Source organism: Mastigoproctus giganteus, chromosome 11 (genome assembly GCF_048544385.1).
Source record: "Mastigoproctus giganteus isolate SK-2022 chromosome 11, ASM4854438v1, whole genome shotgun sequence".
In the NCBI taxonomy this organism is placed as follows: domain Eukaryota; kingdom Metazoa; phylum Arthropoda; class Arachnida; order Uropygi; family Thelyphonidae; genus Mastigoproctus; species Mastigoproctus giganteus.
In genome coordinates, this window is record NC_143585.1 from 119,113,340 (window position 1) to 119,141,093 (window position 27,754).

At 38.3% G+C, this 27,754-nt stretch overlaps 1 protein-coding gene across 2 annotated transcripts in view; it reads right to left on the reverse strand.

Moving 5' to 3' along the window:
• LOC150078385 (cancer-related nucleoside-triphosphatase homolog) overlaps positions 1-19,914 on the reverse strand; it is an 86,528-nt gene extending 66,614 nt beyond the window's left edge. Inside the window, exons 1-2 of one of the 2 annotated variants that reach the window (XM_090384878.1) lie at positions 19,828-19,914; positions 518-680 (exon numbers count right to left, since the gene is read on the reverse strand). In XM_090384878.1, the coding sequence (XP_090241004.1) occupies positions 518-680; positions 19,828-19,864 (200 nt within the window). In that variant the 5' untranslated portion in view covers positions 19,865-19,914. Of the gene's footprint in view, positions 1-517; positions 681-19,681; positions 19,763-19,827 lie in introns of those variants that run through there. The other variant, XM_090384877.1, reaches the window with a different exon arrangement.
• Between the last annotated feature and the right edge of the window lie 7,840 nt (positions 19,915-27,754).

The following is a 27,754-nucleotide window of genomic DNA, read 5'->3' on the forward strand; positions in this document are numbered from 1 at the left end:
TGACAATCCTGTCCTAAAGGCAGATTGCTCTTTCGGTTGATTCTCATCAAATATTCTTTCTAATCTGTTATACCTCTTAGAAATCCTGAGTAGTAGTATTGATACCCTTGGTGTGTTTCAGGGATACCATTTGTTTAAAAGCAGTTCAATATCAAGGCAATTCAAAGTCTGTTTGTTTACAAGTGTTAAGACCATGGTTTTTCCCTAAACAGATGGTCCTGTACTTTTCATTATAGCATTTTCATTGCAAAACAAAATTAGGCATTTCTCATCTTAAAAGGCCAATTTTTACATTTTAACTTATTTAAAAAAAAAAAATAACAGCACAACTAGTAAATATCACAAAATCAGTGAAAATCACTATAGAATCACTCTAAAACAAGGTCAAGAATAAAGAAATTTTCATAAAAAAAAAAAAAAAAAAAAAAAAATTTGACAGATAAAGCTTTAACTACTTATTGAAATATTGGTTGATTCAATAAGTTTGATACAACTTGTATATAAGATACATAGTTACCTTTTCCTAGAAAGAATTCCCCTGCTTCCATTTAAAGTAACAATATCAAATCCAACTCTCTGTCTATTCTTTCTAACTTCTTCAGTATAAAAACCACAGACGTTGCAATTCTGAGCCTTCAGATTTTCACATATTCGACGTACCAAGGTAGTTTTTCCAATACCTAAAACACATATAGTAGCAATTATATTTATTATTTTTAATATTTTCAATTCAGTATTTATTATTTTAATGTTTCCTTTTTCGTCCTTATTCTTAGGCCTACTTTACTGCCTAATGCAGTGGTTTCCAACTGGTATTCTCTAAAGCCCCAGAATTGTAAAAACAGCCCGAGGAATTTGAACAAACGCTCTGCAAATTTTTTAATTTTTTTAATTTGTGCTCCTAGGGTTTTTTCCAATGATATATACAGGAATTTTGCCAACAGGGATAAGGAGGTGATTATACTGTTGTATAAGGCAATGGTTAGGCTACATCTTGAGCATTGCATAGGTTTGGAAGACTCATTTTAGAAAGGATGCAGAGAAGAACATTTGAGATTAGTGAGAGGAACAAAAGGGTGCTCCTACCAAGAAAGGATTCATTTTTGCAAATTGCAACACCTGGAGACTAGATACTTGCAAGATCTGATTGAGGAGTTTAAGGCTTTGAACAAATTTAGTAAGCTTGACACTGATGAAATTCTTCTTGCTCAAACTGCAGGAGGGAGGGACATAAATTCAAATTGACTAAGGATGGTTACAGAATTGATGTTGAAGTCTGGCTGCAGCTAATGGATAGTTGATTGGTGGAAGAAACTTACATCTGCTGTTGTAGAAGTGGCTAGTCTGAATAAATTAAAGGAAGAACTTGACAAACTATTGGAAGGGATAGACAAGTGATACGGAATTTTTTTTTACTGATGCTGTACAAACTTGCTTTCTTGCATCATTTGCCACTACTAATTTGTACAAGTATAAAATACAAAAAAGGGTCCAGTTATTTAACAAAGTTGAAAACACAGCACTTAATTTACTTCAGACATACTATTATAGTTTGATTTGCTTTTAAGCATAGTATGTGTAATTGTATTTTAGTGTTAGAATGATAAAAATTATATACTCAGCATATTTCTGAAATGGCATCACATGCTTTGTATTCAAACAGAGAAAGTGAAATTAATAATATGGATTATTATGTTCATTATCTAAATCAATTAATCAAATTATTATATATCTAAATCAAATTATCTAAATAAATAAATTTGATGAATTTGAGGTATTGTTCAAAGCATCAAAGGTGGACGTTGTTGGGATATCAGAGACATGGTGTCACGCAGATATAAGGAATGCAGAACTGGAATTTGAGGAGTACATCTAAAGAAAGGATAGAAAGGGAGGAGGGGTTATGCTATTAGTTAAGAAACAAATAAAATACAAGGAAGTGAAGCCAGTCGACATCGCTGGATGCAGTGTCGAGTCAGTTTGGTGTGACATAAGCACTGGGAGATTAAAACTGAGAGTAGGAGTGTGCTATAGGCCTGATGACTCTGATGAGTATAATAAGAAACTGTACAGGGAAATAGAGTGGGCCAGTAATTCAGAGCCTTATGAAGGATTTTAATTTCCTAGATATTGACTGGAATTTGTGGGTTGGTCACTCACACACTAGCAAGGCTTTTGTGGATTTAATGGATGATTGTTTTCTATATCAGCATGTTCGGGAGACAACTAGAGGGAGTAATACTCTCGATCTGATTATCAGTAGTGATTCTTCATGCATTAAGAATCTACAGATAAAGGAACCACTAGGTGGCAGTAATCACAGTGTGCTGAAGTGGGATTTACTCAAAGAGGTAACTACCATCAGGGGTAAAGGGAAGGGTTTTTCCTTTCATAAAGGAGACTACGATGGCCTGATACAGTATTTAAATTCTATACAAATTCTATACTGATGATGTTACCAACAGAAAATTCAAAATAGGAAGCATTCAAAGAACTTATCTCGGAAGCTACTAGGCTTTACACACCAACTAAGAAATATTGTTCAAGGTTTAGGCCTAAATGGATGTCAGATGAACTAATGAGACACATGGCAGAGAAGAAAAATGCATGGGATACATATAAATTAACACGTGACACAGAAGCCTATGATAGATATAAGCTGGTCTGTAACCAAGTCACAAAGGAGGTGAGGCAGGCAAAGGCAGATTATGAGAAATTTTTGGCAAAGGATGCAAAGAAAAACAGCAAAGAGGTATTTACTTATGTAAACTCTAGAAGGAAGGGGATGAATCAGATTGGTCCACTTGATATCGCTGGTTCAACTGTTGATGATCCTGCTCAGGTAGCTAACAAACTAAATTAATATTTTGCATCGACATTCACACATCAGGAATTATTCAGCGAGGGGAATGCCAGAGGTGTTATTGAATTCTGGCAGTAAGCTAGATAATCTTGTAATAACTGAGAGTAAAGTGGAGGAGAAATTGTTTAAGGTAAACACAAGAAAGGCACCTGGGGTGGATGAGATCTATCCAGTTATATTAAAGGTGGCAGCAAAGGAAGTAAGCAAACCCTTAGCCATAATTCAGAGAGCTTCCTTGGACTCAGGGGAGGTAAAAATGGACTGGAGATGTGCAAATGTGACCCCAATTCACAAAGGAGGATCGAAGGCTGACACAAGTAATTATAGACCTGTGAGTTTAACTTCTGTTCCAGGAAAATTAATGGAGGCACTGGTTAAAGAAGCACTGCAGGATCATCTAGACAAGACTTCAGTTATAGCTCGGACACACATGGTTTTGTTAAGGGGAAGTCTTGCCTGACCAATTTGATTGGATGCTATGATGCAGTCACAAAAGAGCTGGATGCAGGGAATAACTTTGATATTATATACTTGGATCTTAGAAAGGCTTTTGATACTGTTGCACATGGAAGACTGCTGCACAAATTGGAGCAGTGTGGCATTGGAGGCAAATTGCTGCTGTGGATAAAGGGGTGGCTGAGGGGGAGAAGACAAAGAGTGGTAATCAATGGACACCGCTCGTCGTGGACTAATGTTATTAGTGGAGTCCCTCAGGGCTCAGGGTTGGGTTCATTATTGTTTTCTGTATTCATAAATGATATTGATGAGGGTATATCAAGGTTAATGTCGAAGTTTGCAGACGATGCAAAGGTAGGCAGGGTTGTCAAGGACACTACTGACACTATGCTGCTGCAACAGGATCTGGAAAGGTTGAGCAGATGGGCTGAGAGGTGGCAAATGAAGTTTAACATTGACAAATGTAAAGTACTACATATGGGAAACAGCAACCCCAGAGCAACGTATCAACTATGTGGTACTACACTGACAGTGGTAGAGAATGAAAAGGACCTGGGGGTAATTGTGCAGGCAGATATGAAGTTCTCTAATCAGTGCAGACGGGCTGCAAGAGTACTCATGGTGTCTTGTCAATGATATACAGGAATTTTTCTACCAGGGATACAGAGGTGATTATTCCCTTGTACAAGGCAATGGTCAGGCCACACCTAGAGTACTGTATACAGGTCAGGAGGCCTCATTTCAAGAAGGATGTAGAGCTGTTGGAACAAGTACAGAGAAGGGTAACAAGATTAGTGAATGGAACAAAGGGTTGCTCTTACGAAGAAAGACTTAAGTTTTGCAAATTACAGTGTCTGGAGACTAGGCACCGGTGAGGTGATCTGATAGAGGTGTATAAAGTCTTGAATAGTTTGAGCATGCTCAATGCTGATGGGATTCTTCCTCTTGCTCAGAATAATCATCTGAGAAGGCATAAATTCAAATTGAGGAAAGACAGATATAGGACAGATATGCGGAAATTTGCTTTTAGCCAGCGGATAGTTGGTTGGTGGAACAGACTTCTATCCCTTGTTGTGGAAGTTGATAGCCTAAATAAATTCAAGGCTCAGCTGGACAGATATTTCGAACGAACGGAGAGGTGAAGTGGAAGTTTTTTTTGTCTGATGCTGCATAAGCTTGCTTTCTTGCATCATATGCCTCTACTAACGCTAATGCTGTTTTATCTTGAGCCAATGTTGCATGCATATGCAAGCACAGGTGTTTCTAAATTGCACAGATTAAATGCAGGAGGATATTCTACAGCTAAAAATAAGACAAAAAAAAATTCCTATAATCATGTCTCAAAAGTCTTTCTTTCTGAGATATTATTACTCATATAGTGCAAGAAAGCCTGAGGCTTTTGCTGCACCAGCAAAAAAAAAAAAAAAAAAAAAAAAATTCTGAGTTACCCCTGAGAGAGAGAGAGAGAGAGAGAGAGAGAGAGAGAGAGAGAGAGAGACAAAAATAGAAGGGAATCACCAAAAAAAAAAAGAGAAGAATAATGATATCCAGCTCAGGACCCTGGGTGTGCCAAGCCCATACTCAATAGATGTAATCATAAATTACAAAAAACATTTTTATGTTCAAATTTTTATGAACAAATTTATGTTCATAAATTTGAACATAAAAATATTACTGCATAAATGGACTTTAAACAGTCAAACTATACTGACATAAACAATGTTGTTCTACTAGATCAGTGGTTTTAAACTGGGGTGCTGCAACAACATTCCAGGGGTACCACACAATTTGGGTTTAAGTTACTTAAACTTATTATATTTTAATTTATATATTTGTTTTGTTATAAAAAGGTGTACAGTATCTTTTTAATTTTGTGGTAATTTATAATTGATGTTTACACCAGTACCTCTATATAAAGAATAAAATTATATACTGTATATATATATATATATAATTTGTATTATGAAATGTACTTTTTATAATTATATTATTATAATAAATATCATATATATATATATATATATATAGAGAGAGAGAGAGAGAGAGAGAGAGAGAGAGAGAGAGAGAGAGAGAGAGAGAGAGAGAGAGAGAGAGAGAAAATCGGATCTAACAGGCAGAAAATTGAGTAGGGTTGCCACAAAATAAAATAAATTACTTAGGGATGCCGTTATTAAAAAAAAAAGGTTGAAAACCACTGTACTAGATGAATAATAAGAATAATTACTCAGTCGTGAGAATAAGCATGTATGACAGAGTATATATGAGTGGCATCAACAAATCTGTTACTAGTTTCAGATTCTACAGACTGCCCCATTTTTATAGCATGGCATTTGTTACTGATATTATGGGATAGATTCACTACAGATCTGTTTACTTTTGCTGAGTTAACTGATATGATTTTAATTTATGGTTCAGCTTCAAAACAATTCTACAGCTATTGCTCATATATATGCCATGCAATTTCCAACTCAAGGAGTGCCAAATTGTAAAATATTTGATGCTGTGGAGAGACTTAGAGAAACTGGTTTGCTGAAATCATTATGAGTTAATGTTGACAGAGAGATTTTGACACACTGCAAATGTTGAAGAACAAATCCTTCATGCTAATGAAGTATCTTCTACTTGATAACTGAAGGTTATCACGTCATACTTGTTTCATCTGCAAGCACATGGAGGGCATTAGAAGAATAGTAATTATATTAATTTTTCTATAAGTCTGCAGTGGAATTATTGCCACAAGATAAACAAGTTGTTTGTTTTTTTTGTTAGTTGTTGGCGCATCGGCTTCTGTGGCCATAATGCGCCTCCCAAAGTTTTTGCATTTTACTCTAATCCAAGCCCGAGGCAGGATTCGAACCCACGACCTTTGGGTTACATGCAGGGACTGGGGGCTATACAGGAGAACTCTGTCCCTGTACTATAAAGCCATCTTCATCCCGATAATAACATATGGATCTCCCATATGGTACAAGAAAGCAGGAACAGCAGTGAATAAAAGGATACTGGACACGATCCAACGCAACATATTATTAACAATATCAAGAGCATGTAACACGGTTAGTACGAGTGCCCTACAGGTCCTTGCGGGGACCCTACCCTTGGATTTAGAGGTAACCTGCTGCAGATTTATGTATCTACTAGCCAAAGGAACCCAAGCCACCTACAATGGTCATTTACATCACCAATAAGAGGAAAAATGAGAAACAAAAAATAGTGGACCACCTTGTACAAATTTGGCAGAGAAGATGGACAGACTTGGAAAAAGGAGGGATAACAAAAAAATTTATTCCCCAAGTAACCAAGCTGTATCCCAAGGCTCCCGCATGGCTGTACCCAGGCCTAAACACTACTTTTCTACTCACTGGCCATGGGCCTTTCAAGGCCAAATTAAATGCCTTGGGCATAATCGAAGAATCACACTGTCTCTGCAGCGAACTAGAAACATGGCATCACGTTATGCATCAGTGTGAAATATACGAAGATATCAGATGTCAAATGATCACAAGAATTAAATACATCCCTAACACACAGGAACACCATCTCCTGGACACACCAGAAGTTGCAGCCTTTAGTCGCTTTGCCCAGGACGTCTTCTCCAGAAGAAAACTACAAATAGCCATCCACCAAGGCCAACAGGTGTAATGAAACCAAATACGGACACCAAGGAATACGAGAAACTAAGGACGGGGATATCAACCAATGATTGATAACCATTGGAATATGCACCCAAAGTTGAGAACGGAACACCACCCGGTTAAGATAGATAACAGAACCCACCTGATAGGGAAGTAAAAAAAAAAAAAAAATACCCCTCCATTCATTCCAAATGCCTGTCCAGCTCAGCCTTAAATTTATTTAGGCTATCAACTTCCACAACTAAAGATGAACGTCTCTTCCACCAATCAACCACCTGCTGGCTAAAGGCAAATTTCTGCACATCTATTCTACAACTGTCTTTCCTCAATTTGAATCTGTCCCCCTCAGGTTCTTAATCTGAGCAAGAGGAAGAATCCCATCAGCACTCAGCTTGCTCAACCCATTCAAGGCCTTATACACCTCAATCAGATCACCTCGCAGGTGCCTACTCTCCAGGCACTGCAATTTGCAAAACTTTCTTGGTAAAAGCACCCCTTCATTCCCCTCACTAATCTTTTCCATTCTCTGTTCTAGCAACCTACATCCTTCCTAAAACAAGGCCTCCAGACCTGTATACAGTACTCTAGGTGTGGCCTGACCATTGGCTTGTACAATGGAATAATCCTCCCTGTCCCTGCCAGCAAAATTTTTTTCAGATTTTTTCAGATTTCAGATTTAGCAGACCAGACAAATAATAATACAGTAATATTCATATTAATCTTGACCATATTTGTTTTAGGTTATACAAAACTTCAGTGTTATTATTAATTAAAAATTAATGATTACCTATTTCCATTATTGTTTTCATAATTATCTACTTTTATTTTTATAATCAAATTCAGGAAATTTTAGCCAGGAAATTGTTTTTCATTCTTTCTGAAAATGTGTTCAAATAGCTGTTTTCCTTGATTACAGATAACAGATAAGAGCAGGTGGTGACTTGCGAGTTGAACACGACTTGGGACACTAAACTGCAGGTCTACAGACTGGCTTTGTTTCGGTCTCGCTCTCCTTCAAGCTATCGTGCTGTAAGGTTGTATACAGTGTTTCTGTGATTTCTGAATTGTGACTTTATTAATTAAATAATTTTGCAATCCTTACAATTTAAAATGGCATCAAGTGATAGAGAAGTTAAAAGAAAGCGTGCAAACTTAAATGTGGCACAGAAATTAGAACAAGGCGTCTCAGTAGCACATGTTTGTGACATTTACGGCATAAAAACAACAAACTGTTTCCGATATCTGTAAATCAAAGGTCAAATTGCAACATAATTTCATATTGTACAGTACCGTATATTGTATTAAAGCTTTTTTTTACATTAAGAATAATAACAAATGCCTTCCCCCAGGTAACATTCAATTTAACAGACAACTCTCCTCCCCTATTAGTCCGTTAAATCAAGGGTTTACTGTACATCATTGACAAGACTCCTTGACCTGTCCTGGCAGCCCGTCTGCACTGCTCAGCAAACTTCATATTTGACTGCACAATTACCCTCAGGTCTTTTTCACTTTCCACTTTCCTGAGTGTAGTACCACACAGTTGGTACGTTTCTCTTTATTGCTACCCATATGCAGTACTTTGCATTTGTTAATGTTAAACTCCAGTTGCCACTTCTCAGCCATTTGCCCAACTTGTTAAGATCCAGTTGGAGTAGCATACTGTCTTTACTGTCGTTAACAACCCTGCCATCTTTTGTATCATCTGCAAACTTGGACATTAATCCTGATATACATTCATCAATATCTTTGATGAATACAAAAAACAACAGTGGGCCCAGCCCCGAACCCTGGGGAACTCCACTAATAACATTTGTCCACGAAGTGCAGTGTCCACTGATTACCACTCTGTCGTCTCCCACTCAACCATCCCTTTATCCAATGTAGCAACTTACCCTTAATGCCATAGCTCTCCAATTTGTACAGCAGTCTTCCACATGCAACAGTATCAAAATCTTTCCTGAAATCCAAGTACAGGTAGCCATTGATTTATGTCGGGGTTAGGTTCCTGGGGGGTCATGCGCAAATGGAACCCTTTATATAATGGAGTCAATCGGAAATCACAGGGTTAGGTTCCGGGCACCAAAAATTTTACCTACCACTTTGCATAGATTGTTTTTTTTTATTAGCATTCTTCAAAGTAGTAATAGTCGATGGAGGCATATTCATAGCCCTATACACATTAGGGTGGCTTTCACCAGATTCTATCCTCCAAACATTGCACTAGGATTCAATGAACTTCTTTTATCAGACACGGCATTTCTTTATTCTATTAAATTAAAAACTTTATAACACAACTAGCAAAAACTGCACATGGATATCACTATTTTTATTTAATTTATTAATAGCACAATTAATAAAAAATACTAGCGTAATAAATTTCCAACATGCGTAAATAGCGTAAACAACAACCGACTGAATGGTTCACCGCATGGACCTTTACTACCTGTATCCATAAGTGGTTACTCTGAAAGCAGGAATCTTTCTCGTCTCTGATACGGATGTGCTAATTGCCGATTGCCTCAGTTTGTCCTAAATCATGTGAGCAGTGAATAGCACAGTATAATGCCGATAAATTTTGCGTAACGATTTTAAACTTACAATTTGCAGGGAGGTTTCACAAAATATTGTTGCTTTTTGTGTTTGTGGGACAGACGTGTGACAGAAGAACATGATGTTGTGCAACACTGGGACAAGCAGGACGAGTTCATACCAGGACAATGTAATGTAAAATATATTCCTTTAGTACAATCATGCAAGGTTCTTCTTCCACGCCTGCACCTCAAACTTGGATTGATGAAAAATTCCATGGAAGGACTAGATAAAAGAAGTAACCGATTTGCATACTTGAGAAGTGTGTTTCCTAATTTAACATATGCCAAACTTAAGGAAAGAATTTTTGCAGGACCCCAAATTAGGAAACTGAAAGTCAATGTATCATCAAAGTTTCTTGCGACGACCGACTAACTGGTTAAAATAAAATTTATTAAAATAAAAATATAATATATACATAAGATAAGATAAAACAGAAATAAAATAAAAGCATTAAAATACAATAAGATAAGAGTTAAAATATATATAATAAAAGAGTTAAAATATATAGTAGCTTTCGAAGCAAAGTGCCTCTTCATCAGCTAGTCTGTGACTGGTGTACTTCAGTATATATTAATGGTTACAATAGCACAAGTCAGCTGGGCATGATCATGTATCACGAGTCGTGTCGGTAAAGCAGAATTACGTACACGTGATGATCGCCAGTGCTTATCGCACTGCAATACAGTACATTCTATAATAGGGTGTAAATGTACTCCCCTCGTTCGATTCATAGTACTATTATTGGTGGCTATGTGTAGTGCTTCAAGCCATGAGCACTGGTGGTAATCACGTGAATAGTCAACGATTTCAATATCCCATTGGGGATCAAGATCATGCTGCTCAACCCAATAATGTTTGGTGACTGCGGAGCGTCCAAAATTAGCCATTCGCAGAGCCACCTCATGTTCAAAAACCCGATCTTTCAATCTTCTACCAGACTCACCTACATAACACCCCCCCCACAATCCGGACACATAATACGGTATATGGGCCGACCTGGGCTAGCCAGGTGGGTAAAGTGCCTTCCTGGCAACCCAAAGGTCGCAGGGTCGAATCCTGCCTCGGGCTTGGATCAGAAGAGAAAATGCAAAAACCATGGGAGGTGCAATATGGCCACAGAAGCCGGATGCGCCATAAACTAACAAAAAAAAAATAAATAAAATAAATAAAAAAATAAATAAATAACGGTATATGGAACCACTCCATAGGAAAGGAGAAACAGGTGTTTTCACCTTAGAAATAATGGACTGTAATTTCCTCCCTGGAAGTTGCACGCGTTGTATATGATGGAGATGCAAAATCCTAATACACACGGATAATAGGGAATGTAGGCGGTAGAGATAAATTGATTGGCGCAAGGCGGTTAGATTTCGTAACAAATTTGTGAGCCTGAAGCTCACATCTATCTAGAACATGAGGTGGATAGTCGCAATTTTAAAGCTCCCCCCTAATTTTTGAAATCTCCAATTGCCTGTCACCAGTCGAACTAGAGTGCATCCAAGTACGGGAGAATAATGTACGCGCAGTGCTACGTAATTGACCAGGGGTGTGCGCAGAGCCATAATTGGTAAATTGGCCTGCGCACATTGGTTACATAAAAATGGAAGTTACTAAACGCGAATCCACGCGTTGGACTAACACATCGAAAAAAAGGAAGGGTATTATCAACCTCTAGTTCAATCATAAACTGAATGAAGGGTGACAGGGAATTGAGATATTGCAGCAGCCCAGATTCTGATCCCCGAGGTACAATTGCAAAAATACTGCCAACATAACGACACCAGAGAGTGATAGGAATTGGTAAGTTTAAGAAAATCTGACGCTCAAGTTCTTCCATGTATTGGCTACGATAGGACTAACAGGGGCACCCATAGCTGTGCCCTGTATTGAAAGTCAATGTGTTTGAAACCCAGTCAAAGGAGGTTGAATTGGCAGCTTGGCGATCATTTAAGATTGTAGTACATGGTTTTTTTGGGTAACAGGAAAGAAGAAAACTATTAAATGTTGTTGTCTAATTTACTCAAGTGCTACAAAAACATGGACTGCTGAATGTCATTTAAAATTCATTTTCTTCATTCCCATCTGAAATTTTCTCCCGAAAATCTGGGAGAAGTGAGTGATGAACAAGGGGAGCAGTTTCATCAAGATATTTCCATGATGGAAAAGCGGTTTGTTTGTTTGTTATTTGGTTTTTAGGAGCATTAGCAACTAAGGCCCTATTGCTCTGGGGATATGCAGTGGTCATTCCTTGACCTTTCCACATCCTCCGTATTTGGTGGTCACAGGCTCAAACCCCGGTCTAATCAAGAAGCGTGTGCTACACACTGCTACTCCTGCACACCTGGCTATGAAGGTGCCAGGATATATAGATAGATATATATGGTGGATTTGTACCAGTATGATTATTATTTGTACCAGGTGCCTCCACAGCCCATCTGGCTATGGAGGCGCCTGGAAAAGCGGTACTAGGATCCTGTAATGATGGGGAACTACTGCTGGTTTCTTGTGAGGAAGAGTAGATAGGAATACAAGAGAAAATCCCTTAATAGCAAATATTTTTAAGCACAATTACAGGTATGTTGTTTATATATTACTGAAATATAACTACAGTATTTCACTATGATTTATGATATTTTTTCTGAAGTTAAATGAGTTACAGAGAACATATAATTTTTACACTTGTATTACAAACTTGAATTATATGTATATATCCCTTTATTTTAACATTAAACGTTGGTGCATCTTTTGATGTATACACAATAGAGACTTTTTATGGTGATTTTCAGAATCAGTGTGTTTATTTACTGAAGAATCACACATTTTCGTTGCAGAGGTATTACAAAAAATATTTTTTGTTGGCTAGTGTTATTGGAAAATCCCTGTTTTAGGTCCTGTGCTATTGAATTTGTGCTTGTTTGAGATCATAAAAAAATTGTGACTTTGAAGCATGCAGTCTGTGACTTTTAAGGTCTTTGTAATACAACTTTTTTGTTGTGAATTAAATTCCAATCCTAACTTATGCCTAAGGAAAGTAAAAAAAACACTGCTCAAAAGAAACTATTTCTCTAGAATCAAATATACAAATTTTGGATAGTCTTAAAAAAGGGGGAAAAGGTATTATACGTTGTAAAAAGTTTAAATTTAAATGAAGCAACAATCAGGACCATAAAGAAAAATTAACAGAAAATTAGAACTGCTGTTGCTGCAGGATCTTTCATTTCCAAGAATATGATAGCTCATCCACAGGTGCCAATAATTGAGAAAATGGAAAAAGCACTCAGTATTTGGTTTGATGATAACAGTAAAAAAAAACTGTTCCCTAATATTAGACGTCAATGCAATTAAGCAAAAGGCACAAAAATTTATAACCATTTAAAAGAAAATGGAGAATCTTCTGTTAACCCAGAGTCAAGGTTGGTTTGAGCGATTTAAAAACTGCTTCTCATTAAATAACATAAGAATTCGAGGGGAAAGTGTGTGCATGCACTATCACTGCCTGCTGATAATGAAGCTGCCAAGAAGTAGGCAGAGGAATTTCAAAAATTATCGATGAGCACAGATACACAGCACATCAAGTTTTCAATGCCGATAAGACAGGTCTTTGGTAAAAAAAAAAAACAGAAATGTCCAACAGAAAGTTTATTTCAAAAAAAGAGAAAACTGCCCTTGGTTTTAAGGTATCAAAAGATCATGTAAGGCTGGAGAAGCGAATTTGGCGAAATGGCACTGGAGGTAAACCAAATCGATTCAGAGGACAATACTGAAGATGAAAATTTAGCCAAGCAATTAGAATCTTATTTTTTGAATACAAGTTCAAAAGTGAGCTTCAAAACAAAAGTTCAAAGGGAGCTTCAAAAAATGCTTAGCTCTATACCATGAAATTTACAAAGATCTATCAATCAAAAGCAAACACACCCAGATTACTGATTTTTTAAAGAGAGCAGAAGATACAGGAAATCTAGATACTGCAGAAGAAAGTTCAGAACGTGAAGATATTCTGCAACAGAGAAAACGTTCTCGTTTGATTGTGCTTAGCAGTGATGAAGAGGAGAAATTTCAATGAACGTACATTATATGACATATATGTGTCAGTTTGTATTTCGCACTACACAGGATTTTATAGGAACCTAACTACCGTGTTATGCGAGGGTTACCTGTAGTGTGTATTTCTCTTTTTATATTTTGGGAGTTTATGCGTAATGCTTAATATCTTAGAAATAAAGACTTTTGAAACATATGTTTATAGGAACATTTCTTCTTTTAGCAGATGTGTCTACATCTGTTCCATACGATTCTGAAAACACCCTGCGTGTGCTTGCACACGCACAGTAATTACAAAAGAAGTTGAAGAATAAATTCTTTTTTGCAAAGTTACAGTCGTGTTTCTTTTGTTTCAATACAGATGCTTATGCACATAAATCATTCAAATGACAAAATGTAAATGGTAACAGTATGGAAGCCAGGTGTTTCAACTGTTTCAACCAGAAAACATTCCCAGAATGATGGTGTTCTGACAGGAAAACATCTAAGGCTGTTGATTGTCATTTTATAGTAAATAGATCGCTTGTCCCCTAGTCCCTCATACAGTGTGTGCATGCGTGCATGTGTTGGGGGTAGGCAAGAAGCCCAAGGATCTGAGTTAGAACAGTTTTTGAACCCAAGTAAAGAAAATCCTAGAACCAACAGAGATTAACAGCAGAGGTCAACGTTTCACAGGCAACTGTCTGGTGGATTCTTGAAATGGGCCACCGTAGCCTAGTGGTCAGGCACGTGGATGCATAAGTACACGTGCCTGAGTGACCGGGGTTCAAGCACCGTGACTGCTGAATACGGTGCTATTTCTTGTATTCTGTCTATCTTGTTAACTCCTCTGACTGTTTGGTCGTCCCGGAGTATAAATAGGAAATTTATTTATATGCAGAACCCTACATCCTCATTGCCTACAACAGCCGTATCATCAAATGATTTTCCAGTAACACATATTGCATTTTGGCAGTGGTTTATATAGGAATGTGGTGATCTTCAATTATTTTCATCAGTTCTCTTTATAGATGAGGTAGTTTACTTGGGCTAGTATTTATCAATTTCATGATAACATCAGCAGACAGAAGAAAATTCTCTAGGGATCATTCAGTCTCAGCATCAATTTGCCTTGTATGCTGAAAGGGATAGTAATAAGTTACAAATGTGAAAGTTAAATTAAAAGTTATTTCTGACAACTTGTTAATGGAAGAGAATGTTTCTATAGGGATAGAATATACTTAAATAGAAGAGATGGAAGATTATTTGCTGACACCATCAAGGCAGTATTAGATGGGTTGGAAACTGCCGGCCTGGATTTTGTTTGTTGTTTGTTATTTGGTTTTTAGGAGCATTAGCAACTAAGGCCATATACACAGACTAATAGATTAACAGACAGCACAGACAGAGGCAATAGCGATTCTTACACTGCTTCTATAAGAAGAGATGCTGAAGCCTGGAAAGCAAGGTGTTAGGTATTTCAAGACCAGCTGTGGTTCCTTGTGGAACAAGCAAATACATGGGTTGTGTTAAGATTACAAAGAGCAATAACAGTTGCAAGTACACTAATACTAGGAGCATAGTAAATAAATTTCATGAATTTGAAATACTGATCAAATTATCAATTGTAAACATTGTGGGGACATCACAGAGACATGGTGTCACTTTGATATAAGATTCAGAATTTAAATGTAGGGAGTATATAATATGTACAGAAAAGACAGATAACATGAGTGAGGGGGGGGGGAGCCAGTCAAGCAGCACAAAAACCAATGCATGCAGTGGACATGGGTGACCACCATAAGTGCTTTAAGCACTGGGATAATAAAAACGAGGTTTTTGTTTTGTTATTTTGGTTTTTAGGAGCATTAGCAACTAAGGCCATATTGCTCCGGGGATATGCGGTAGTCATTCCCTGCCCTTTCCGCATCCTCCGTATTTGGTGGTCGCGAGCTTGAACCCCGGTCTAATCAAGAAGCGTGTGCTTCGCACTGCTGCTCCTGCCCACCTGGCTACAGAGGCACCCCAGGCCATAAGGAAAATAGACAAGTGGTATACCCAACTTAACCTAAGCGAGGAATCCCCACCCAACCAGGAGGTACAAACGAAGCTAGAAAGATGGGCAGAGAAGAGAAGACACTCCAGGGCAGACACTACAGTGATTTCCATCAAGATCACATAGAAAAAATTGCTTCCAATGCATGCCTCAAGAGCAGGACGCTCATGATTCATGCTCACCATCCAAGACCAGGTAATCAACACCAAAAACTATAGAAAATACATCAAGGAACCCAGAGTGTCTGATGACACATGTTGACGATGCCACCTGGCCTCAGAAACGATCCAACACATCACTGCGGGATGCAAGGTGATCACCTAGACTGAGTACACGCATAGACATGACCAGGTCCAGGATAATATCAGAAGCTAGCAAGGAAATACCAGTTGGTCGAAGAAAGTGTACTATACTACAAGTACGAACCCCAGGCAGTACTAGAGACCCCAAAACACAAGCTGTACTGGGACCACGCCATAATAACGGATAGGACAATCCCGCACAACAGATTGGACATAACCCTTGTGGACAAGAATGAAAAGGCCACCTATCTGATTGACATAGCATACCTAACACTGGCAACCTGCAGAAAACCCATGGGGAAAAAAAAAAAAAAAAAAAAAATCAGGAAGTACACGAACCTTAAGACAGGAGATCAAAGAGATGTGGCATATGCAACAAGTAACGACCATCCCGATTATCATGTCATCCACAGATATGGTGCCAAAGACCCTACATAAGCAGCAATGGGTCTCCAGCGAACACCTACAAGGAACTCCAGAAAGTCACAATCCTGAACACCTGTAGGATAGTCAGAGAGTTCCTCGACCAACAGTAACACCAGACATAACAACAACCACCCTGTGTACTTGGTAGCAATACCCATCGCAAGTTGGAACCCCCAATCAGGGAGAAATAATATATAATAATAACACCAAGCATAACAACAACCACACTGTGTACTTGGTAGCAATATCCGTCACGGGGTGGAACCCCCAATCAAGGAGAAATAATAATAATAATCTTAGAAAGTCTTTTGATACTGTTGCACTTGGAAGACTACTGTACAAATTGGAGCTGTATGGCTTTAAGGGCATGTTTCTACAATGGATAAAAGGATGGTTGAGTGGGCGAAGACAGAGTGGTAATCAATTGAAAATGCTCTTTGTTGACTAATGTTATTAATGGAGTCTCCCGCGGTTCGATGTTGGGCCCACTGTTGTTTTGTATATTTATCAATGATATTGATGAAGATACAATGCAAAAGTTTGCAAATGATACAAAGTTTGGCAGGGGTTGTTAATGATAGTAATGACAGTAGTCTACTGCAACGGGATCTAGAAAAATTGAGCAGATAGGATGAGAAGTGGCACTTGAAGTTTAACATTGAGAAGTGCAAATTACTGCATATGGGTAGCAGTAACCCCAGAGAAATGTACCAACTGAGAGTGGTAGAGAATGAAAGAGACCTAGGGGTAATTGTGCAGTCAGATATGAAGTTTTCTGAGCAGTCCAGACAGGCTGCTAGAGCATGTCATGTGGTCTTGTTAATTCTATACAGGAATTTTGCTAGGGAAAAGGTGATTATCCCCTTGTATAGGGCAATGGTCAATCCATGCCTCGAGTACTGCATACAGGTCTGTCGGACTCATTTTAGGAAGGATGTTAGGGTGACCAACTTTCCCAAATTTTGTGGGACATCCCGTTTTCAGCTCTCTATAGAAGCATTCTGAAAGAACTCTAGGTGGGATGCTATTTGTCCCGATTTATCACATATATTAAAAAATAATAGAAGGCTATGTTCTGTTGATTGTTTGATGTTGACCTAATAATGAATAAACATTTTACTTACTACCTACATGTATCTAATTTATTCAACCTAGCTATTTAAAAAATTAATATGTCAAGATACCTATATATGCATAATAACCAAGAAGGGACATATACATACATTAATATTACAAGGTATTTTGTATTCTGATGTACCAATGAAAAAAATCCCACTTTTTTTGGTTGTGTCCCGATTTTTTAAAATCGATAACCCAAAATTGGTTGATCAAGAGTTGGTCACCCTAAAGGATGTACAGCTGCTAGAATGAGTAGAGAGAAGGGCAACATGATTGGTGAGTGGAACAAATTGGTTCTCTTTGCCAGAAAGGCTTAATTTCTGCAAACTGCAATGCCTGGAGATTAGGCACCTGCGAGTTGGATAAGGCCTTGAGTGGTTTGGCCAGGCTCAATGCTGATGGGATTCTTCCTCTTGATCAGAATACAAACCTGAGGAGGCATAAATTCAAATTGAGGTAAGGCAGCTGTAGAATAATTGTGCAGAAATTTGTCTTAGCCAGCTGATAGGTGCTTGCTGGAACAAAGTTCCATCTGTCGTTGTGGAAGTTGATAGCTTAAACAAATTCAAGGAAGAACTACACAAAGTTTTGGAGTGAATGGATGGGTGAAATAGGAAAGTTTTTTTTTTTTTTTTTTTGGCTGATGGTGTACAAGCTTGCTTTCTTGCATCATATGCCTCTACTAATGCTAATGCTAACAGAGATTCCAGCACTCATAATGATGATAACATCAATTATCTAAAATGGGAGCACCACAGTTTCAACAGATAGCATGTGATTCAATCAAAGACATTCCCAGTAAAAACTTTTGATATTCAGAAAACTTCTCAATAACTCAAAGCCCACTGGCTTCAAGCTACTGGAGAGTCTGGTGCCCAATCAGTGAAATCTTCAGTTTTCCACTTCTGTAATTTCTACAATTTTAAAATCTAAGGACTTCGGTTTCTTTAACTCCAACAATTTAATGGACCTGACTCAACTTTTCAACTTTACATCTGTAATAACCTGCCTGTTTAGACTTTTTTCTAACTGAAACTTTATTATCTGACTTGGCCTTAACGTCTGAGGTTCTCGTTCATCATTTAGTTTTATTTATTATTATTTTTTTTTTGTTATCATCCTTGGGAGCAGGATTTCCTGGGCTCTAGTTCTTCTAGACCCGGAATTTTTTTTTTTTTTTTTTTGCTGGTACCAATGGTATAGGATCATTGGCATCCTTAGGACTTCTACTAGTATTTATGGGGTGTGGAATTGATTCCATAAGGAAAATAAGCAGATAGTTGTATCCCACACCTCCTGATAGCACGAATGGGTACTATGAAGCAACATCCTAGGGATTGCTAGTTCCTAATAGCAATGTGGATGGAAAAACTATAAATCCACCTCCCCACCAGATTAACCATCAAACCCCCACTGACCTTTAACAACCATAGTAAACTGCAGCCGTCGGCCCCTCCTAGTGGTGGCGGGCTTGGCAGTATGGTTGATTGCCAGAAACAACTAAACACACACACACATCCTACGCCAGTGGTTTTCAACCTTTTTAACGGCAACCCTCAGTAATTTATTTTATTTTGCGGCACCCCTACTCAATTTTATTCCTGTTAGATCAAAATGTATGTGTTATATGATAGTTATTACAATAATGTAATTATAAAAATTACATTTCATAATACAAATTATATATATAAAGTATATAATAGTTTTATTCTTTATATAGAGGTACTAAGTAAAGATCAATTATAAATAACCGCAAAATTAAAAAGATACTGTACACCTTTTTATAATGAAATAAACATATAAATTTAAAAAAAAATAATAAATAAGTTTAAGTAACTTAAGCCCAAATTAGGTGGCACCACTGGAATGTTACGGCACCCCGATTGAAAACTACTGCCCTACGCAAACATCCAATCCTAGGCATTTTAGGGTTATGTTTTCATTACGAAAACGTGGTTGAACTAACATTCAGGAGCAGCACTGCGTAAGACACGTTGAAGCTTGCAAGTTCTTCCGATTTACATTGTGCTTGCACATATCACTGTTGGCGAAATGTAAATCGATAATCATCAGAAAAAGGAAGTAATTTAATAACCAAAACTATCTAAAGCGCTGCTGAGGGGATTTTATTAAAAAAATAATTAAAAACATGTTTTTTTCTGTTGTGTTCATAATAGATTGAAAATAAAGACGGCATCAAAATACGTACATTTTGAATTATTTCTTGCCGATATATTTTCACTAGAATTCCAAACCTGCATTGTCATATAAAAAGGGGAATAAACATCAACAAACGGTGTATACGCAAAGTAAAGACTTCCATGTTTAAAATTACAAACATAAATAACAAAATACCTGGTGGACCAGTTAAAAGAACACGACTTCCATCCATCACAAACGAATAGCAGACGAATAACTACAACAGAAATATCAACAGTTATACAGTATTTACTCCATACCTACAACGACATCTATAGAGGTGAACACAATACATTAGTAGCTCCACAGGGAGTTTACTCTGTGAGTAGCTCTACCAGCAGATCTGTGAGTAAGAACAAAACGAACAACTGTTCACTTAGCCAATGGTTTCTAAAAATTCGTCGGCTGAATTTAGTAGATTATACATACGAACAGTAACAAAAAAATTCTAATTTTACATTTAACCGTCTCTGTGCGTATTTTGGGTGTTGAATCCAAGGATGTCATTAGTGGGGAAACCCTCAACTCTGTATCCCCACCAGATATCCAAGTATCTCCCACATGATATTTAGCAATCATATCTAACCACCCATCGAAACTCCTCGGAACCCCACCGTGGCGGTATGATAGTTTCTCCACCTCGTGTTTGGTTTTTTTCTAGTCTCAATATTTTGTGCCAATTGAAAATCTTATATTTTTACAATAATTATACATATTACGCAAGTACGTACCAATATTTTGACATATAAGACAGTAGTATTCGCAATATACACACCTCTAAATGTTTTGGGTTACAGCGTATGACAGCAGTTTTCATTAATTTTATTAAACTACAACAATGTGAGGTTTAAATAACACACTACAAAGTAAGTGTTTAAGATTACAACCTAAAATCTTGTCATGATTGATATTATTATTATTATTATTATTATTATTATTAGCTACATGGTGCAAGGAAGCCTGAGGCTTATGCTGCACACCAGTTGGGTGTGCCAAGCCCATACTCACCAGATGTGAGTCCCTAGGGCAATACTGATTTCTCATCAAAATTTCCCCCACGATGTGTACAGAAAGGATAGACAGGATAGGAAGGGAGGAGGGGTTTATGCTGTTAGTTAAGAAACATAAACTCTAAGGAAGTCAATCCAGTTGACTTTGATGGTCAGTGCAATGTTGAGTCAGTTTGATGTGGAAAAGAAAAAATAAGAATAGGAGTGTTATTGGCACTATGGGTGCGAAAGTACAGGTGAAGGTTTTATGGCTCCAGCTAATAGAGAAGTTTTTCTTAATTTTCGCTTTTTATTTACTTAAATTGGCATAGTAATTTAATTTCTAGAAGTGCTTTATATTCCTAGTAACGATACTTAGTTTAGTTTGAACTTAGAGATTTTGTAGGTTATTACTTAGTATAGGTAAGGGTATCTAATCCACGTGTTGGACAAGTTTTTTACGGCTACCGCGAATGCTAAGTTTTTCATTACACTTAGCCATTTTATTGAAGTAATTGTTATATTAAATTATTTCTATAAGGAGCTTATAGACCTAGTCAAGCTCCGTGGTTTATTTTGAATTTAGATAGTGCAATTTCGAAAGAAATTAATACCTAATATCCATCGATTTATCATTCGTAATTTCCGCCATTGTTATACAACACCCCGAAATAGCGTAAGGTTTAACGTAAAACTAGATATCGTGTATAGTAATATCAATTAATCAGTAAAATTTACTAAACTTATTAAATTTCATTGTCAATTAAATTGTCCTTTTTTTAACTAAATACATATAACGAGCTAGTTTTTACAAACTTGATATCACAAATTAATACATATAACTTGACTACAGTAAGAAAGTCTGATCACTCCGGAATTTTTTTTTTTTTTTTTTGGCTGGTGCAGCATGAGCCTGCTATGGATAAAGGGATGTTTGAGTGGGGAAGATACAGGGTGGTAATCAATGGACGCTGCTCTTCTTGGACTAATTTTATTAGTGCAGTCCCTCAGGGTTCAGTATTGGGTCCATTGTTGTTTTCTGTATTTATTAATGATATTGATGATCGTATATCAGGTTTATTGTCCAAGTTTGCAGACGATACGAATGTCGGCAGAGTTGTTAATGACAGAACACTGCTGCAACAGGATCTAGAAAAGTTGAGCAGGTAGGCTGAAAGGTGGGAAATGAAGTTTAACATTGACAAATGTAAAGTACTACATATGGGAAGCAGTAACCCCAGAGTGATGTATCAACTCTGTGGTACTACACTGACAGTGGTAGAGAATGAAAAGGACTTGGGGATAATTGTGCAGGCAGATATGAAATTTTCTGAGCAGTGCAGACAGTCTGCAAGAGTAGCTCATGGTGCCTTGTCAATGATATACAGGAATTTTTCTAGCAGGGATAGGGAAGTGATTATCCCCTTGTATAAGGCAATGGTCAGGCCACACCTTGAGTCTGCATACAGATCTGGAGGCCTCATTTTAAGAAGGATGAAAAGCTGTTGGAACGAGTACAGAGAAGGCAACAAGATTAGTGAATGGAACAAAAAGGTAGCTCTTACGAAGAAAGGCTTAAATTTTTCAAATTACAGTGGCCGGGGACTAGGCACGTGCGAGGTGATCTGATTGAGGTGTATAAAGCCTTCAAAGTTTCGAGCATACTCACTGCTGATAGGAGTCTTCCTTTTCCTCTGAATAATCGCTTGAGAGGGCATAAATTCAAATTGAGGAAACACAGTTGTAGGATAGATATGCGGAAATTAGACTTTACTCAGGGATGGTTGATTGCTGGAAGAAACTATCATCTGTCGTTGTAGAAGTTGAGAGCTTAAATAGATTCAGGCAGAACTAGACAAACATTTGGAGCGAGTGGTTGGGTGAAATAAAAAGTTTTTTTTTTTTTTTTTTTGCTGATGGTATATAAGCTTGCATTCTTGCATCATGTGCCTTTGCTAATGCTAATGCTAATGTTTAATATTAACTGGTTTAATATTAAAAAAAACGGCAACTACAAATTAAGAGTTTAAGATTTTTTTATTATTAATCATTGAAAAACTTACAACCTAAAATCTTGGCATGATTGATATTATCAACAATACGGATTTCTCATCAAAATATCCTCCACAATGTGTACAGAAAGGACAGAGAGGATAGGAGGGATTATGCTGTTCGTTAAGAAACACATAAAATCTAAGGAGGTGCCTCCAGTTGACATAGATGGTCAGGGCAATGTTGAGTCAGTTTAGTATGGGAAAGCAAAAAGGAGAATAGGAATATAAGCCTAATGAATCTGATGAATACAACGAACAACTGTAAAGAGAAATAGAGTGGGCCAATAATGGGGGATTTTATCTTCCCAGATATTGACTGGAACTTGTGGATTGGTCACTCGCACAGTAGCAAGATTTTTGTCGATTTATTGGATGATTGTTTTCTACAGGAAAACCATCATCCAATTTCAAAGGAAGGGGATGAATCAGATTTGTTCCCTTTATATCGATGGTTCCACTGTTGATGATACTGCTCAGATAGCAAACAGACTGAATGAGTATTTTTCATCTACATGAATGATTAAGGAAGAATAATGCCAGAAGTTTATCAAATTGTAACAGGGTGTTTCATGATTTTGTAATAACTGAGAGCAAAGTGGAGGAGAAATTGTTGAAGTTAAACATAAGAAAGGCACCTGGGGTGGATGGGATCTATGGTATTGGCTCTGATGTATACATGTCCTGTTAGCATGAAAGTTGCGTGCAGACCAGGGGAGAACAATGAAGGAGAATTGGGATATACTTTGGTGATATGTGGAATAAATTTTTTGTGATGTCTCCTTTATTGGAGTTAGCCCATCTGTCTTGCCAGGTCTGCTGCAAATGGAGGCTAGGGCGCTTCTTTTCAGCCTTCAAGTTGTTCCATGAAGGTAACTGATGTGCCTTTTGATAAGTTGTAGAGGAACCCGCATTGTATCACCTCAAGGTCCAAAGGGAAGTCGCCTGCCAGCACCTGAAAGGCATTGGTGCTAACAATATGGCAGGCCTGGGTAATGGGAAGGACATGTGTATATGTAAAGGACGGCTCCTAGAACGTCAGTTCAACACCGCCTCGTATCTCTGGGAAGAACAGTATCACTACAAATGGGCCAGATGTGTGTGTGTGTGTGTGTGTGTGTGTGTGTGTGTGTGTGTGTGTGTGTGTGTGTGTGTGTGTGTGTGTGTGTGTGTGTGTGTGTGTGTGTGTGTGTGTGTGTGTGTGTGTGTGTGTGTGTGTGTGTGCGTGTGTGTGCGTGTGTGTGACGTAGGTTTGTGTGTATTATGTGTGTGTGGGTGTTCTGTTATTCTGTTCTGGCCGCTTGGCCACCCAGAAGCATCAGTCAACTGGACATATGATTCTGGGTACCTGTCCACACCACGGGAAGGTGGGCCAGTCCATGTAAAGCACGTACTTCTCAGAAGAGACTGTAACCCACCTGTTGGGTCAGAGTCTAGCAGCAATAGGTGTTGCCAGAAGGCAGGCCAGGATCCTCTGTGGGCCCATTCCAGAGGAGAGAGAAAAAAAAAAAAAAAAAAAACCGACCACCCATGGTTGGTTCTGGAAATGAATAAAATGAAATAATAAAAGAAGTAGAATAAAATAAAATAAAACATGTATAATAAAAATAATGATAATAAATAAATAAGTAAAATGAAAAGAAAGAAGGTAATGCTGCTGCTGAAAAAATAAAATAAAAATAATAAACTAAAAAAATAAAAGAAAATAGTGGTGCTACTTTAGCTCACTTAATAAAAGAGAGTAGTGTAGCCAGGTTAATACATAAGAAGCTAGCAAGGAAATACCAGTAGGTCGAAGAAAATGTACAGTACTACAAGTAGGAACCCCAGGCAATACTAGAGACCCCAACCCACAAGCTGTACTGGGACCGCGCCATAATAACGGATAGGACAATCCCGCACAACACGCGTTCGTGTACTTCCGCAAAATCAGGAAGTACACGAACTTAAGACAAGAGATCAAAGAGATGTGGCATATGCAACAAGTAACGACCATCCCGATCATCATGTCAACCACAGTTAAGGTGCCAAAAACCCTACATAACAGCCTAACAACAATAGGTCTCCCAGCGAACATCTACAAGGAACTCCAGAAAGTCGCAATCCTGACTTTTATCAGACATAACAACAACACCCTGTGTACTTGGTAGCAATGCCCGTCACGAGGTGGATCCCCCAATCATGGAGTTATAATGTAAGAGCAGCAATAATAATAAGGCCACCACACAGCCGCGTATTGTGCTGCGGTAGCAGCCACGAGGATTAATGGAAGAGAAGCGAGAGACCAGCAGCAGGAGAACCGAAAACAGAAGGAACCGCCAGTTTGGGAAAGAAGACTTCAGCAGAAGATAAGAAAAATTGAGTCAAGATAGGCCAATTGACCCAGTACCAACGGGGCAATAGGAGTAAGAAATTAATTGGAAAAGTGAGAGAGTCAGCGTCTACAGCAAACATGAGACAAAAAATCAGAGAATAGGAGGGTACTTGGACACATTGAAGCAGAACCTCCTTGCGCTCAGCAAGAGATTACGGCGATACAAAAAGAGCTCCCAGAGGAAAAGAAACAACAGAATCTTCGATGAGGACCAAAGAGGCTTCTATAGGAATCTCGGAGAGGACGGGAAAGAAGGGAACGGACCACCCGTTAACTACTGGTACCCGAGAAGAAGACAACTGAGGAGTTCTGGGGAAACATAAGCAGCAGGGAACATAGTGGGTGACATAGTGTTTTTTTGACAAGCGGCACCGGTGCTTTCGCACAACTCCGCATTTGAATCTCTTGTGAAGTAAGACAGTACAGTACTGTCAAGGCCAGATAGCATATGTTAGTGTATGTTCATGTTTGCTTAGTGCGGGTTATGTTGTTCATCTGGCCGCTTAGCCTAGGGTCCATGGAACACCACAGACCGCTAGTTACCGTCACTGGCACTGGGAGCCGGACCAAGTATGTGGGAAGAGAACTCTGGCTGGCCGACCCTGGGGTTCGCCTGAGCTTCCCAGGGAGAGCCAAAAAATAAAATAAAATAAAATAAATTAAATTAAAAAAAAATAATAAAAAAATATAATAATAATAATAATAAAATAATAATAATAAAAAAATAATAAAATAAAAAATAAAATAAATAAAAATAAAAAATAAAATAAAAATAAATTTTTTTTTTTTGAAATAGGAGAAGGGGTGAGAGATTGAGGTGAAGAAAGAAGGTAAGGAAGAAGAGAAAAGATTGTGAGGTCAAGTGACCCACAAAGTCAGATTGCCTAATAGCATGACCCTGCATTTGATGTCAAATGCCAGTCCCACTCCCAGAGGAGTATTTATATGAGTTCCTACACAAGTAGGAAAATCAGATATTGTCCTACAACTTGAAGAGAAGAGGTGCCAGCAAGTGAGTGGGTCCCACATTGGGCAAGGGGCCCAGTGACAGCAATTTAATCTTCTTCATCCAAGGGTGACTTGTAGGCAATGAGCAGTGTCCCACACTGGGTAGAGGACTTGGATAATCTTCTCTTAGGGGATGAGAGGAGGCACATGGATTCATGAGGCTCGAGGATTGCTTGGAGTTCTTGTGTCTATTGTAGAAAATTCCTTTTTGGGTTCGTGGGTTTGTCAGATAGTTTCCTTTGTGAACGTCGAGAGATTCCTGTTAGGTCAGAATAAAGGTCAATATCCTGTTTGTGTTTTCTTTGATTCCATTCAGGATATGTTCTGTGAATTGAGTTTTGGGGTTCATTATAAGATGGGGGTGCGTTGAACAGTTTGCTGTAGGTGAATTTGGCGCATTTCAAATACACTCTGGGCAAAAGTAGTGAAGGCTTTGTAGTTGGTTTCATCAATTATGTAGAGATGTTCCTGCCCACTTGGTATATTCCCAGTTCTGGTAATTAGGAGACTTCTGGGTAGATCATAAAGAGGGCAATTATACATGAGGTGAATCCAGTCTTCATTGTCACCGCATGTGCACAGAGGAGAATCGGTGAGACCCAGGGCATGCAGATGGGCCCGAAACGATCCATGACGTGAAGGCCTGGTGAGTACCACGGAGGAGGTTTTGGTGCAGTTATCATAACTTGTGGAAGAAATCTTTTAGTTGTTTCACCTTTGGTTGTTTGCTCCCAAGATCTTTGCCAATGCTGGAAGAGCTTAGAGTAAATCTGTTTCATTTCGTTTTTTGGATCATTAGCAAAATCGAGTGTTATATCCAAAATAGTGGTGGGAATTCCTCTCTTTATGCGGTATGCAAGGCAGCGACGAATAACCTCCAGGTCCAGAGGAAGAGTACCTGCTAAGACCTGCAGGGCAGGATTACTGACTGTGCGGCAAGCTCTAGTCACAGTGAGTAGGATATTGCATTGAATTGTATGTAGCTTTGCTTTATTACGGGCAATGATGGCACGAGGGAACCATATGGCTGCACCATAGCACACAGCTGGTAAGAAGATGGTTTTGTAAAGTAGCATGAGAGTCCTCCTCTTCAAACCCCAGTCTGCTCTGCTAATTCTTACAATCATGGCAGTATAACGAAGTATTTTGTTGGAGAGGTAATTAAGATGAGGTAAGAATGTTAATCGGGAGTCGAAGGTTACTCCTAGATATTTTAGTTCTGTTTTGAGTTGCAATGTCTGCACAGAGATTTTAATTTGGGGCGGTCTTCTTATGTCCAAGGATACTTTGAGGAGGACAGTCTTCGTTTTTTCCCCAGAGATGACTAACTTGTGGTTGTTTGCCCAATTTTGGAGGATCGTTAAGGCAGGGGAGGCAATTTGCTCAAGCTGAGTTCTAGAATCAGCTTTGATAAGGATGAGGTCATCTGCATAGGCCATGCAGTCCACAGGACCTAGATCCATAAGAAGGAATTCATCTAGTAACAAGTTCCAGAAGTACGGCCCAAGAACTGTGCCCTGTGGACACCCTCTGACAACTGGTCGGGAGGTTTTCTGAAAATTTGTTTGAACAGTTACTGAGCGGTTGAAGAGGTAGTTCTGGAGACAGCGGTAGAGGTTGAGTGGAATATTGAGTTGACGTAATCTCCTGACAATGCTGAG